At 37.6% G+C, this 9,416-nt stretch overlaps 1 protein-coding gene across 1 annotated transcript; it reads right to left on the bottom strand.

The window, feature by feature from the left end:
* Positions 1–583: 583 nt before the first annotated feature.
* Positions 584–3,338, bottom strand: LOC137731868 (putative membrane protein At4g09580). The gene is made up of 4 exons (XM_068471111.2): positions 2,917–3,338; positions 1,831–2,101; positions 1,579–1,749; positions 584–1,075 (listed from the first exon to the last, which is right to left on the bottom strand). The coding sequence occupies exons 1-4, from the start codon at positions 3,135–3,137 to the stop codon at positions 950–952; spliced, it is 789 nt and encodes a 262-aa protein (XP_068327212.2). The 5' UTR covers positions 3,138–3,338; the 3' UTR covers positions 584–949.
* Positions 3,339–9,416: the final 6,078 nt, after the last annotated feature.

Here is a 9,416-nt window from a genome sequence, read left to right as displayed (position 1 = left end):
ATATCTCATTTGACAAAAAAAACCCAAAAAGTAAGTCTTAATGACTTTATTGGGTTATTGGGATATCGAATCATTTAGAGATGCCAATGCGGTAATTTGGTTTTGGATTTTTGTTTGTCGTGATAAGGTGATTTTTGCGGTTTCAGATGTTGCAAATAGAACAAACCAACGAGCCCCCGCACGCCACCGCACGCCACCGCCGCCGCCACCACGACTACGAATCGTCTCCAAGACAATCACCATAAGACTTGCATCAAACGTTTCAATTTGTACTTCCAGGCTTCCATTCTAATGCATCCTCGTTATCAGAAAAAGTAATATTCATTCCCAAAGATGACTTGTTTGAGCTCCCAAGCCTAAGCCTACAATTCTAAACTTCCATGCCAAGCAAATTCTAGATGCTTAAATACCTTACCAACTTCAAACTTTTGGGAGATTAGACGGCATAAGTGCTTTGTTACAAAGCACCTGGCCTTCCCTTGGACATACCAGACAGTCTGCATCAGCAAACACTATGATGAAATTGTTAACCTGACGAAAGACAAAGTTACGTGAGTTTCATCTTGACGTTTTAGTCGTCAAGTTTATGAAAAACAATACTAAGATCATCTTGGGACTTGGATAACTCAACAAGAGCTGAGATAAGTCAGAAGTTCACTAGAGACTGCCTTTACATTTTTCTTGACAATGAATGATATACATACCCTATAAAATTAGAGACTTTCTTACCACTGAAACATGACAGTAACCAAATTCCATCCAAGGTCGCGGAGACACCTGCCACATAACAATTTATCCGATGGAGCTCCAACCAGGCAGTAATATCCAATAGCAGACATATACCTTTGTATTGCAATTATTTGACGCTAATCTGTACAGAGGTGATACCCAAATGGCTGCAAGTAGAACAAGGACCTCGTGTACACCAAGCAAAGTTCTGCAAGTGAGACTATGATTTGCTCTTGCTCACTAGCGTGGGAGCAATTGAGACAACTCCAATGAAGAACAAGGTGGCTATCGAGTTGAAGTCATAGAGATCCCCAAGGGATCGCAACTCTCCAAGAGCTAATCCAGCCTGCAGCACAAAAACGTAGTCAATTACATAGGCACAAACAGTGACAATCGAGTAGAGCATTACGAAGACAAGACAACTCAAACAAATTGCTAATATACTTGTCCCTTATAGATTAGGGTCAACTATATCTCACCACCTTAACATGCTGGTAGCAGGAGTTTGAGCTCGACCCGTGCAGTAATTGACCCAAAATAAAAACCAATCTCCAGAATGATTCTTTTGTCTTCAGATATTAGAGAGCTAACATTTTAAAGACAACTACATATTTTTTTGCATTAGTCAAAGGTGGATAGTGATGGTGTCGAGCTGAAGGTATATTTATCTTCCTCCATGACAAAAAGGGGAAAACAATATAAAAAAAAAAAAAAAATAGATAACTGATTGTTAACTGGATCATTCGGCAATAGAAATCTTCAAGATCTGCACAGGGTTCTTATAATATTCTGATGTTCTTAGAAACAACTAAACTTAATATTTATACAGATTTGGTGCAGGATACATACCCTGACAGTGACGTAAGCGGCCGGTATCAGACCAATTGAAGTTGCCAGGAAGAATATATGGTAAGGCACATCAACTATTGGTGAAGCAACATTAATAAATGTATTTGGCAAGGTCGGAGTCAACCGTAGAAACAACATATAGTTCAATAGTCCCTCTCTTCTTTTAGCTACCTGTTAGAAAAACAATAAAATGATTCACTCATATTTTGAAGGTTAGGTATCAATGAGAGATATGAAGACATCTGAATGTACCTGGTTTTGGAAAAATTGTAGCTTGTCGGGCCAAAGAGAGAAGACAAGGGGTCTCCCGATCAGCTTTGACAAGAAAAAACAAGAAGATGCACCAGCAGTAGCATTAAACACCACCAAAGCTACACCTTTGAAGACTCCAAAAAGGGAACCGGCAAGCAAGGACATAAATACAGTACCAGGGATCATGAAAGTCTGCATGAATATATAAACCATGCAGTATCCTAACAGAACCTGAGCAGTGTAGTCACTTGTGTAGTCCTCGAGGTGAACTCTAACAAGAAGAAGATAACAAGAAAACAAAATAAATAAAACTGGATAATACCATCAAATTCATATTCTACAATGTAACTGTAAACAGAGCACATGTAGATGGAACAAAACACAATACATTAGTCATAATACTAGCGGAGTACATAACTACACGCAACCAAGTTCATAGTTTTTTCCGACAATACAATTTAAAACTATGCATCACAAAATTTTCGAGTAACAAAGTCATCAACACTTAACGGTCACAATAATGCAATACTCCATATCCAGCATTAATCTCTCCTCCTATTACATATTAAGGTCAGACTAATGCAGTACTCCGTATCCAGCATAGCATTCATGTCATAACCAACGCAAAATTACTATAATAACTAATGCCCGAATCTAAACTCGCTTAGGCCAAAACCTGGTGCATTAACAATATGACCTATAACGTTTAAGAAAAACAAAGGCCAATGCAGATAATTAGAAGGCAAGCATTCTATCCATTAATGAAAATAAAAAGCCTCAGGCATCTAGCAAGAAGATGGATCCAAGCAAAAATCAGGCCTCTTCCAAATAAATTTATGGGTTTCCTAATGAGTTTGCTATTAATTGGATTGAAAGCTAAAAATCCATAATTTACAAAAAAATTCAGAGGGAAAAAATAAATAGTCCCAGATTGGTATCATATACATACGAAAACCAAAAATTTTCCCATCAAAATTTGTGGATTTTCCTGGAAAATTCAATCCTAAAAAGGCAATTCAGATTCATGGGAAATGCATAAGAAATTTGAAAAAAAAAAAAAAAAAAGAACAGAAAAAATAAGAGTACCTGAGGATTTGAAGATCTTGGAGGCTACGGGGGAGCTTGAGGAAGCTGTAATCCGATGCGGGCATGGTCAGGTAAACAGCCAGAAGGCCAAACAAGAAGCCCAATACGACGGTGGAAGCCAGGGTCACCTCCCAAAAGCTCAACGGGAACTTACTATTATCGGATCCCACTTCTGCACCAACCACCTTCACATCGCCGCCACTGTCGTCTCCTTTCCCCATCTCTCTCTAAGTTTTCCTCTCCTTTTTCTCTTTCTGCAATTTTCTGGGGAAAAGTTAGAGAGAATGAAAATTAAGGAGCACCTTTTCTCTTCTTTCTCTCTCCCCTCTGCTATTTTATTATGGTTTTGGAGAGAGAGGAGAGGAGGAGGAAGAGAGAAAGAAGGGATATTCGCTGGTGTCCAAATAATACGAGTTATATGCAAATTGAAAAACGATGTTAAAACAATTAGGATAATAATATTTTGCATCTCCGAGTAAGAATATACGTACCTCATTTCTTCTAAATAATAATATTTATTATATAAATTTTATAATAAAAACGTTTAATTTCTTAATTTTTATCTAAAAATCACCACTATTAACAGAAAAAAAAAAGTTACTAAATAATTTCTTTAGAATCATATCAATTTTTATGACTTAATTACTCCATAATCAGATTGAGTTGACATGAATTAACGATGAATTGAATTAAGAAAGAATTGGAATGAGGTGCTATCAGGATCAAATTCTTGTTGAAATTGTTTACTAAAATTGTCTCGAATCAGAGTATGAATGCTATTGATCCATATAAAATGTATACTAGCTCACATGAATCGAAAAAAAAACTAGTGTGATTATTAAAATGCCCCTATTCTAAGTAAGTTGTGGTCTATTTTATCTGACACAGAGAGAGGGCCGGCGGCAGATGGAGAGATTGTAGAGAGAAATGTGTTTGTAGGAATGTAGGGGAATATGTATGTTATCACTTCTACGTATTGCCCTTATTTATAATAATAAGGGAGAGAAGAAATCCTTCATACCCAAGGAATAAAAGTCATAATAGGAAAGGATAACTAGAATCAAATCTAATCTAGGATTTACACAATCACATTTTAATAGGAAGTTTATAACAGTTCCCCTTGAGTGTGTAAATACTCAAGGTAGATTTAACACCATGTAGAAGTTAAGGAAGTCGACTCGTCGGCATTGATTATGGGAACAACGTTATTCTTAATAAGGTAGGAACTTGCATAATATAGAAACTGGAAACTTCTTCTGTAAGCCTTCAATTATATTTATGAATAATTGATTTGTACACTGTGAAGACATATATATATATATATATATATAGCCTTTGGCTATTTACAAAGATACCCCTTAACTGCCTAACCTTATAACAGTTCTAACTAATCACAAATATTAGCACAACTAATTACATTTAGAGATAACAAACTAATTAACAGTAACTGAAATGGGTGACTTGTCATTTTCCCTAATACACCCCCTCAAGCTAGAAGAGGAATCAGAACAGATTCCAATTGGAAGCTTGGAGCATAGGAACTGAAATCGACTTTTGGATAGAGACTTGGTGTGAAGATCAGCTAATTGGTCTTCACTGCAAACATATTGTATTTTGAGAAGATTAGCTAGAACCAATTCTCGAATATAGTGGTAATCGATCTCAACATGCTTTGTATGAGCATGAAAGACAGGATTAGATGCTAGGGAGATTGCTGAGATGTTGTCACACCAAAGTGTAGGCAGTGTAGGGATAGGGAAGTGGTACGTATATTATACGCACACAAACTAAACCCTATTTGTGACAATTGTAGTAATGATGTAAGTAGGGATCGTTCTAACCGGGGATTAACTAGGGGTGCTAAACACTTGATTCAAATAAATAAAACTAATTTTTAAAACACTTAACTGACTTAACAAGAACTCAAAACAAGTACACAAGACTTCAAATACTTGAAAACACAAAAATAAAACAAATACGAATGATTAAGACTTAACAAAAGATGGGGGGGGGGATTGTGTTTGGACGAGATTAAATTAAATGGACAAATTGTAATTAAAGGCAAAACGTAAATATGAATGTGATGAAAATATGGATGATGGAATAGCCAAGGGGTTCTTCTCCACACATGTTACACTTGCATACAAGATTGATTCTCAGTTGGTCTTTCGATAAATTATGAAACTCAACACTCCGGGTTAATTAAGTCCGCTTAAATTAACCGTCAAGTTCTCCTTAAGTTAATGAATTGGATGGGTTAGCGCAACGCAATTCACCACATTCTCCAAAAGTCCTTTACGTGAAAAGCACAATAAAGATACAATCAAAGATCATTAAGCATTATGAAAACTATAAGTGTTGACGAGGCATTCGTTACTATGATGAGCATGAAACTCGTGCCAAGAATTCATTTAACGCGATTGTTTATAAGCAACCTCCACTACTTGTGAATATAAGTTCATAACGATTAGGTGAAATTCACTTATATTCTAGCGTCATATTCATGCATGAAAATTAAGTGCGCATTCTTAATAAACATTCATAAATAAGTTATCAATCAAACGGTTAAACAAATTGAATCCTCAACTTATGAAATTCCAACGAAAGTTAATCAATTCATATTGCAAATATAAACATAGTTTCGAATCACCCCCTAGCTAAAGGGGGTTTAGTTCCTCATAACTTTGAAATCAAAGAAACCCCTAAACATTCCAACAACTCAAACTTGAATTGTATGAACATTTAGGCACTCTTCTCTTCCATTCTCATACGTACAAAACAAAGAGAATTAAATTTAAACTTTGAAATCAAAGAAACCCCTAAACATTCCAACAACTCAAACTTGAATTGTATGAACGTTTAGGCACTCTTCTCTTCCTCGTTGTTGTAGCACAAGGTCTAAGGTGAGCTTTGGGGATTATGTGAAGTGTTTTGGAGGGATGGGAAGTGGTTGAATAGTGGCTGCAATGGAGGAGAAAAACTGCACAGAAATGGAAGGGGATTTGCGGCACAAGGGTTGTGTTTGTGTTGTGAATGGAATGATGGAAAATGAGATCTTATGGGGAGTGAATGCAAGGGCTTTTATAGGAGAATGAAGGTGTAAATGGCTGTTTGTTTAAGCATGCAAGTGGCTAATTAATGATGAACAAACAGCTAGGAAAGCATGTGAAAGCTGGAATTGCATGTGAAGATGCTGGAATTGCATTGAAAGCCCACGGCATTGAGTGTGTTTTCTGGAATGATGGCAGGTTGTGTATGTGTTTGGGAAGAGAATAAATGTATGATGGTGGCTGAATGATTAAAGGGAATGAATGGGAGTGACACTAGGTTGGTTATGCATGTGGAATGTGGCTGAATTGTTGGTGAAATGATGAATGGGAAAGCTGGAATTTCAAGGGAACTCACGGCAAAGATAAGTGTTTTGGTGATGGGTGCATGTGTTGATGGTTTTGCATGTGAATTAAAACTAGAGTGATGATGATGAATGCATGTGTAAAGGAAGTGGATTTTCTGCAAATGCAAGACTACTTATACATGGCTGAAATGATGAAGAATAAAGGGTGCAAGTGTGAATGATTGAATGTGCATGTGGGTTGGAAATGTGGTTGCAATGATGAAGTGTAATGGCTGAAAATGGGATGGATTTATGATGGGAGTGCATATGATTAAAGAGTGGGAGTGCATGTGGGTGAATGTGAAGGGAATGCATGTGTTGATGACTAGGTTAGTGGGTGGAAATCTGAAAATGGCATAAGGGAATGGGAGCTCACGGTTTTGGCTAGTGTTTGAATGTGTAAAGTGTGTGTGAATGCATGTGAAGATGCTAATAAATAATGCATGTAGGGTTAGGAAATAAAATCATAACTTAAAGGGGGATGATTAAAGGGTGTTGAAAGGTTTTGCATGGCTTTGAAGTGATTGTGGATTGGGCTAGAGTTTAAGTACATGAAATGGACCCAAATTGCTCATCCTTGCATGGCAAGGAATGGTGTTTGTGTTAAGCCCATGGCAAGGTGTTATGTGATTGGGTTAGGGCCATTGTTTTGTGTCTTCAAGTGCATACAAGGCCTTCAATTTCATCCAACACTTGGGCTCCAAGTATAAGCTATCCATCCTTAGCCCAATAGTGCTCCAAAACACTCCACAATGCATCCTTTCGTCAAACACGTCTTATTATCCTGAAAACACACAAAAGAAGCATAAAGGACTAAAATAACTAAAGAAACACAACGTAAATGCACGAGAACAAGCAAAGTAAGTCGCCTAAATATGCTCCTATCAGGAAGTGAAGATCTCTGAGGATTTTGTAAACCCAAGTAAGTTCTGCAGATGTATGAGCTAATGAGGGATATTCAGCTTCTGTAGAAGACCGTGCAACAATACTTTGTTTCTTAGCACTCCAGCCAATGAGATTGGAGCCTAAGAACACACAATAGCCACTTGTAGATCTTCTATCAAAAGTGCAGCCAGCCCAGTCAGCATCAGAGTATGCTGAAAGATGGATTGGACACTTTGTGAACCACAAACCGTGGGAAAGAACCTTTAAGAAATCGAAGAACTCGCTTAGTTGCCTAAAGATGTTGTTCCTTGGGAGCATGCATGAATTGGAAGATTTGGTTGACAACAAAAGCAAGATCTGGTCTAGTCCAAGTTAGGTATTGTAACCCTCCAACAATAGAACGATATTCAGTGGGGTTGGACAAGAGAGGTCCACTGTTATCTAATTTCTTGGAACTAAGTGGTGTGCAGCATGGTTTGGCACCCTCCATGCTTGTTTTCTTAAGAAGATCAAGTAAGTACTTTGATTGATGAACAAAAATTCCTTGTGAGGATCTGTGTACTTCTAAGCCTAAGAAATAGTGTAAAGGACCAAGATCCTTTACTGGAAACTGAGAACTGAGTTGTGTGATAAACTGTTGACAGAGTTGAGAGTTAGGACCGGTTACTAGCATGTCATCAACATACACAAGAACAATAACTAAATGAGGACCATTAAGAACAAACAAGGAGGCATCATATGAAGATTGTTGGAACCCAAGAGAATGAAGAGCTTGAAATAGTTTATCAAACCAAGCTCGAGGAGCTTGTTTTAGTCCATATAGGGATTTCTTCAACTTGTAAACAGAATTTGGAGAATTTGGATCAACAAACTCGGGAGGTTGTTGCATGTAGACATCCTCCTTTAAGTCACCTGAAGAAAGACATTGTTTATATCCTATTGATTGAGAAACCAATTATATTGGACAACAAGAGTGAGTAAGATCCGAATTGTAACTGGCTTGGCAACTGGACTAAAGGACTCTTGGAAGTCAATAGCTTCTTGTTGATGAAAGCCCTTTGCCACTAGACGGGCTTTATATGTATCAATAGTGCCATCGACCTTTTTCTTAACTTGAAACACCCATTTACATCCAACTACATTTTGGGAAGGATGAGAGGGGACAATTGACCAAGTACCAGTTGAGATCAATGCATTATACTCATCTTGCATTGCAGCTCGCCAGTGAGCATGCTTAGAAGTTTGCAGGTATTTACTGAGAACATAATCAATGTCAACAGGAAGAAGATGCTTAGTTGCTACATAAGCTTGAGGTTTAGATTTATAAATGCCAGCCTTGGATCTTGTGATCATTGGATGAGAATTAATAGGAATAGGAGGATGATTGGATTGACTTAAGGGTAAGGTGGACTGGTGGAGGATTCTGAAACAAATTCAGAACTGGAAGTAGCAGGGACTGAAATGGGTTGAGAAGAAGAAGGATGTGGAGGATCGGAGGCAGAAGCAGAAGCATTTGGAATGGATGTTGCATTGCTAGTGGAGAGATGGGGAATATATTTATCAAAATAAAGATTCAGAGATGAAGAGCTTGCTGGTGATGATGTATTGGGACAGAAACAGGGAGGCTGCAGTAACTGAAATGGATAAGTACTTTCATCAAAGACAACATGTCTGGAGATGTAAATTCTATTTGTAAGTGGATCAAGACACCTATAGCCTTTGTGTTGAAGACTATATCCGAGAAATGTGCAACTTTTGCTCTTGGCATCTAATTTGCTTTGAACATAGGGGTGGAGCCAGGGGAAGCATTGGCAACCAAATACTTTGAGTTTAGAGTAATATGGGGGTTGCTTGAATAATAATTCCCATGGTGATGTGGAAATACCAGAGATGGGAAGCCAATTAATGAGATAAATGGCAGTGGAGAAAGCTTCAACCCAAAATATATGAGGAACATAAGAAGCAATTAGCAAAGTACGAGCTGTCTCAACAAGATGCCCGTGTTTTTTCTCAGCACAACTATTCTATTCATTCTCCTCCTTGATTCCTTTCTTTCCCCCTCTCAGCCACACACATGTGGCATAACAATTTAGTAGTATAAAATAGTATAATATAAATAAAAGATTCCTTCAAAATACTTTCGGATTTGTAGCACTGTAAAACTTTAACTGTTGATCTGATTTCGATTCTGCTTGCACTTACGCGTTCGTATCGTTGAGTA

Source organism: Pyrus communis, chromosome 16, assembly GCF_041283825.1.
Source record: "Pyrus communis isolate YQ-2024b chromosome 16, ASM4128382v1, whole genome shotgun sequence".
In the NCBI taxonomy this organism is placed as follows: domain Eukaryota; kingdom Viridiplantae; phylum Streptophyta; class Magnoliopsida; order Rosales; family Rosaceae; genus Pyrus; species Pyrus communis.
This window is presented reverse-complemented; position numbering and strand designations above follow the sequence as displayed.